At 47.8% G+C, this 5,793-nt stretch overlaps 1 protein-coding gene and 1 pseudogene across 2 annotated transcripts in view; one reads left to right on the top strand and one right to left on the bottom strand.

Annotated features, from left to right (window-relative positions):
- Nucleotides 1–5,793, top strand: part of LDLR (low density lipoprotein receptor) — a 45,175-nt gene that overhangs the window by 9,530 nt on the left and 29,852 nt on the right. The window contains exons 2-4 of one of the 2 annotated variants that reach the window (XM_023518052.1): nucleotides 3,173–3,295; nucleotides 4,496–4,618; nucleotides 5,222–5,608. In XM_023518052.1, coding sequence (XP_023373820.1) covers nucleotides 3,173–3,295; nucleotides 4,496–4,618; nucleotides 5,222–5,608 — 633 coding nt within the window. The remainder of the gene's footprint in view (nucleotides 1–3,172; nucleotides 3,296–4,495; nucleotides 4,619–5,221; nucleotides 5,609–5,793) is intronic. The other variant, XM_012810223.2, reaches the window with a different exon arrangement.
- Nucleotides 3,853–3,953, bottom strand: LOC111727860 (annotated as a pseudogene).

Here is a 5,793-nt window from a genome sequence, read left to right as displayed (position 1 = left end):
GCCACAACGCCTGGCCATTTTTTGGTTGCAGCCATCATTGTTGTTTGGCGGGCCCGGGCTGGGGATTCGAACCCGCCACCTTAGGTGTATGTGGCTGCCGCCTTAGCCGCTTGAGCCACAGGCGCCAAGCCTGTGTTGTAATTCTCATTGCTGAAAGTTTGGGGACAGTTGGTAATATTTTGTGACCTGGGCTCGGTGCCCGTAGCACAGTGAGTAGGGTGCCAGCCAGTACACTGAAGTTGGCAGGTTCGAACCCAGTGTAGGCCAGCAAAACAGCAATGACAACTGCATCAAAAAAATAGCCGGGTTGGGGCAGTGCCTATGGCTCAAAGGAGTAAGACGCCGGCCCCATATGCCAGAGATGGTGGGTTCAAACCCAGCCCCAGCCAAAAGCCACAAAAAAAAAAAAAAAAAAAAAAAAAGCCTGGCGTTGTGGTGGGCACCTATAGTCCTAGCTACTCAGGAGGCTGAGGCAAGAGAATTGCTTTAGCTCAAGAGTTTGAGATTGCTGTGAGCTGTGACACCATGACACTCTACTGAGGGCTACATAGTGGGACTGTCTCAAAAAAAAAAAAAAAATTGTGACCTCAAGGACACTCTCTTCTTCAGTCTTCGAAGGGGTTTCAGGCCTTTCATAGGAGAAACAGGTGTCTGCAGATGTGTGTATCTGAGAGGAAATGGGACAGAAGGAGGAAGCCATGGATGGGAAGAATCTTGTGTTCTTCTGCTCCCTTCTGTCTGTGGGCCACTTTCACATGTGATCAGCTCTCTGTGCCATCTTACATCTCCTTTTTACCTCCGAAGATGCTCCATAAAATCTTTGAAGCTTCTTATTCACTTTAAGAAAGTGATGTGTTCTATATGTAATCTTCTACCTTGAAGCCTTTTAAAAACCAGCAAGTTGAGATTGTTTGTATGTCCTAGGCATTACCACCTTGGATCAAAACAAATCGTGGCAGTTTAAAGCAAATATCAAAGGGAAAATGAATCACTTAAATACATATATACAAAAAAATCTAAATGACACAATGAGTGAGAGATCTTGGTTCTTCCTTCACAATCCAGATAGAAGTAGGAGAGGTATTTCTTATGGGCAAAGTAGAAGAATCATTAAAATGTTCACTCTCGGGCAGCACCTGTGGCTCAGTGGGTGGGACGCCAGCCCCATATACAAAGGGTGCCAGGTTCAAACCCGGCCCCAGCCAAACTGCAACAACAACAACAACAAAAAAATGCCGGGCGTTGTGGCATGCGCCTGTAGTCCCAGCTTCTCAGGAGGCTGAGGCTTGAGAATCACCTGAGCCCAAGAGTTGGAGGTTGCTGTGAGCTGTGATGCCATGGCACTCTACCAAGGGCGACAAAGTGAGACTCTATCTCTAAAAAAAAAAAAAACAAAGGTTCACTCTTGGTAACATCACCAGAGACCAGCCAGAGCAATAGCAAGACCTCTCTCTAAAAATACCCAGGTGTTGTGGCGGGGACCTGTAGTCCCAGCAATTTGGGAGGCTGAGGCAAGAGGATCACTTGAGCCTAAGAGTTTGCGGTTGTGAGCTATGATGCCAAGGCACTCTACTGAGGGTGACAAAGTGAGACTCTGTCTCAAAAAAAAGCAGTTTACTCTCTCTCTCTCTTTTTTTTATAGAGACAGTCTTACTTTATCGCCCTCGGTAGAGTGCCATGGCATCACACTGCTCATAGCAACCTCCATCTCCTGGGCTTAGGTGATTCTCTTGTCTCAGCCTCCTAAGTAGCTGGAGGTACAGGCGCCCGCCAGAACACCTGGGCTATTTTTTTCTGTTGTTGCAGTTTGACCAGGGCTGGGTTCCAACCCACCACCCTTGGTATATGGGGCCAGTGCCCTACCCACTAAGCCTAGGCGCCGCCTACTCTCTCCTTTTTTTTTGCAATTTTTGGCTGAGGCTGGGTTTGAACATGCCACCTCTGGCATATGGAACTGGCACCCTACTCCTCTGAGCCACAGGCGCCGCTCTCTCTCCTTATTTTGTCTTGAAGATTCTCCCAAGAATGGAATAACTTTCTGGAGAGGTAGTTTCTGCTTCAAGTACAATGCCTTTATAAATTACCTTTGTGCAAAATGAGCTAATGGCTAAATTTTGCATAAGCTAATAAACGATTTTTTTTTCTGCTATGGCTAACATTAAAAATTAATTGATTTAGGGCAGGCAAAGTGGCTCACGCCTGTAATCCCAGCACTTGGGAGGCTGAGGCAGGTCGATTGCCTGAGCTCATCAGCCTAAGCCAGAGCAAGACCTCATCTCTAAAAATAGAATAGCCGGGCACTGTGGTAGGTGCCTATAGTCCCAGCTACTTGGGAGGCTGAGGCAGGAGAATCACTTGAGCCCAGGATTTGGAGGTTGCTGTGAGCTGTGATGCGACAATACTCTACCCAGGGCGACAGCTTCGCCGAGCCTGCTTATAATTCTTTATCTCTTTATGTTTTCTTTCTACCCACTAGAGACAACTCCTCAAGTTCTCTTCCACCTTAATGATTTTGCTGTGTCAATTTTCCTCATGACTGTTTTCAATACAGGCTTTTTTTTTTTTTTTGAGACAGAGCCTCAAGCTGTCCCCCTGGGTAGAGTGCCGTGGCATTACAGCTCACAGCAACCTCCAACTCCCGGGCTCAAGCGAGTCTCCTGCCTCCACCTCCCAAGTAGCTGGGGCCACAGGCGCCCGCCACAACGCCTGGCTATTTTTTGGTTGCAGCCGTCATTGTTGTTTGGCGGGTCCGGGCTGGGGATTCGAACCCGCCACCTTAGGTGTACGTGGCTGGCGCCTTAGCCGGTTGAGCTATAGGTGCCGAGCCTCAATACAGGCTTTTAATTTGCCAAGTACTTTTCATTTCTTTATTAACGTCCAGGGAAGTTCTAATATTTTATTCCCAATGGGGTCCATACTCTGTAACCAACAACATCATGTCAACGTCTTTGTTGCTGATTCCCTCTTTGGGGGTTATTCTTTGCATCCTTCACTATACTTTAGAGTTTATGAAATTTTATTTGTGGTACATGTTTAATTTCCTGGGATTCTGTCTGTTCCTGATAGTATTACATTTCTAGTTCATTCTTTAGTTGGCAGGAAGTAGACACAGAGGCATGGCCAGTTTCTGATTCTGGCATTTAAACTCCCTTCCCCTTTTCTTCTCTCTCAGTAGAAGACAGATGTGAGAGAAACGAGTTCCAGTGTCAAGATGGGAAATGCATCTCCTATAAGTGGGTTTGTGACGGCAGCCCCGAGTGCCCAGATGGCTCTGATGAGTTCCCGCAGACCTGCAGTGAGTCCCTTTTGGGTGGAAAGCACCTCCTAACCTTTTTATTGTTATTATGTTCATTTTAATCCTAACTGTTTTTGATGATGGTGGCTGGAATGAATTGGGAGGTGAGGAGAGGAGATATTATTGGAACTTTCCTTAAAGCTATTACATAACATTTTTTTTTTTTTTGAGACAAAGTCTCATTTTGTTGCCCTCAGTAAAGTGCCATGGCATCACACAGCTCACAGCAACCTCCAATTCCTGGGCTTAGGTGATTCTTCTGCCTCAGCCTCCCGAGTAGCTGGGACAACAGGCGCCCACCACAACGCCCGGCTATTTTTTTGTTGCAGTTTGGCTGGGGTCAGGTTTGAACCCACCACCCTTGGTATGTGGGGCCGGCACCCTGCTCACTGAGCTATAGGCACCGCCCTAAATAACTTTTTTTTTTTAATTGAGATAAAGCTCACCTAGTATGAAATTAACCAGCTCATTGGCATTAACTCATTCAGAGTGCTATATGGCCACTACTTCTATCTCATCACAAAACCTTTTCATCACCAAATTATCTAATTTTTTTTTTAAATATTGAACGCTTCATGAATTTGCATGTAATCCTTGTGCAGGGACATGCTAATCTTCTCTTGTCATTCCAATGAAATCATTCCAATTTTAGTATATGTGCTGCAGAAGCAAGCGCTAATTATCCAATTTTTAATATTCTCCATTAAATGCCCTTTGTTTTGACCGATAAAGGGTGGCATTGGCTGGGGATGGTGGCATGCACCTGTAATCCCAGCTGAGCATGGTTGCATAGCCACTCATGAAGCCATAGAAGAAAGATCTCCTGAGCCCAGAAGTGACTTTGTCTTAACTCACAGCAACCTCAAACTTGTGCTCAAGCGATTCTCTTGTGTCAGCCTCCCAAGTAGCTGGGACTATAGGCACTTGCCACAACGCCAAGCTATTTTTTAGAGATGGGGGTCTTGCTCTTGCTCAGGCTGGTCTTGAACCTGTGAGCTCAGGCAATCCACCCGCCTCAGCCTTCCAAGTGCTGGGATTATAGACGTGAGCCACCAAGCCCCGCCTAGTTAATTTTTTTTAAGGGTGGGATTGAGACTCTCTTTCTTAAACATTCTGGGGTTTTCACTTTGCAACAACGGGGCTAGTGAGGCTGACTAGTATTGCCATTTGAATGAAGGCTCTGTCCTATTTCTCCTATAGTGTCTGTCACCTGCAAATCAGTGGACTTCAGCTGTGGGGGCCGCGTCAACCGCTGCATCCCTCAGTTCTGGAGATGTGATGGCCAAGTGGACTGTGAAAATGGCTTGGATGAGCAAGGCTGTCGTGAGTATTGCCTGGCAGGCCGCATATCCTGGACTGTATCCCTGTGGCTGGCCCAGCCTGTGCTGATGAGGGTGCTAGGGCCTTTGGGTGGTTGTCAGAGGAGCTTCATGTTGGCAGCATAGCAATGGCTCCATATCTTGTGCTTGGTACAAACACAAAATGATACTCAAGGAAATGATCATTGCAGCGTTTAGAATTTCAGATGTTCGGATTTGAGCTGTTCGACCAGTGAGAATAATGGAAATATTCCAAAATCCCAAATACTTCTGGTGCCAAGCATTTCAGATGACGATTCCCAACCCACAATAATGACAGTGATCCTGTAGGTAGTGCGACCATATTGTGGGACCCAGCTTCAGAGCTTTACACCTAGGAATATGCTAGTCCTCACATCCATGCCAAGAAGGCATGTACAGATGAGCTAACTGAGGCACAGAGAGGGCATGGTTCAAAGTTCAGGCCCTGAAAACTCTCTGGCCTGCCCCTCCAGGGCTCTGCTAACCAGGGTCTGTCCTCTATGGGCACAGTGTAGCAGGGGCTAGTGTCTGTGGGTGGGAGGGGATCCAAAGTGACAAGGTGGTCTCTCTCCATCTGTCCCCACAGCAGCCAAGACATGCTCCCAAGATGAATTCCGCTGCCATGATGGCAAGTGCATCTCCCAGCAGTTTGTGTGTGACTCAGAACGGGATTGCTTGGATGGCTCAGATGAGGCCTCATGCCCCGTGACCACCTGTAGCCCTGCCAACTTCCAGTGTAATGATTCCACCTGCATCCCTGATCTATGGGCTTGTGATGGTGACCCTGACTGCAAGGATGGCTCAGATGAGTGGCCAGACCGCTGTGGGGGCCGAGAAACATTAGCCACCCAAGGGAACAATGGTCCCTGCTCCTCCCACGAGTTCCACTGCCATAGCGGCGAGTGCATCCACTCCAGCTGGCATTGTGACGGTGGTCCTGACTGCAAGGACGAGTCCGATGAGGAGAACTGTGGTATGTGCAGGGTGTGGGCTCCCTTCCGTTCCCAGCCTCCTCCAGGTGTGTAATAGGCAATGACTTTAAATAGTTAAGCACTTTTAGGCTCAGCGCCTATAGCTCAACCGGCTAAGGCGCCAGCCACGTACACCTAAGGTGGCGGGTTCGAATCCCCAGCCCAGACCCGCCAAACAACAATGACG

This window comes from Otolemur garnettii, unplaced genomic scaffold (genome assembly GCF_000181295.1).
Source record: "Otolemur garnettii isolate 467f Iridium unplaced genomic scaffold, OtoGar3 scaffold00127, whole genome shotgun sequence".
NCBI classification, from domain to species: Eukaryota; Metazoa; Chordata; class Mammalia; order Primates; family Galagidae; genus Otolemur; species Otolemur garnettii.
This window is presented reverse-complemented; position numbering and strand designations above follow the sequence as displayed.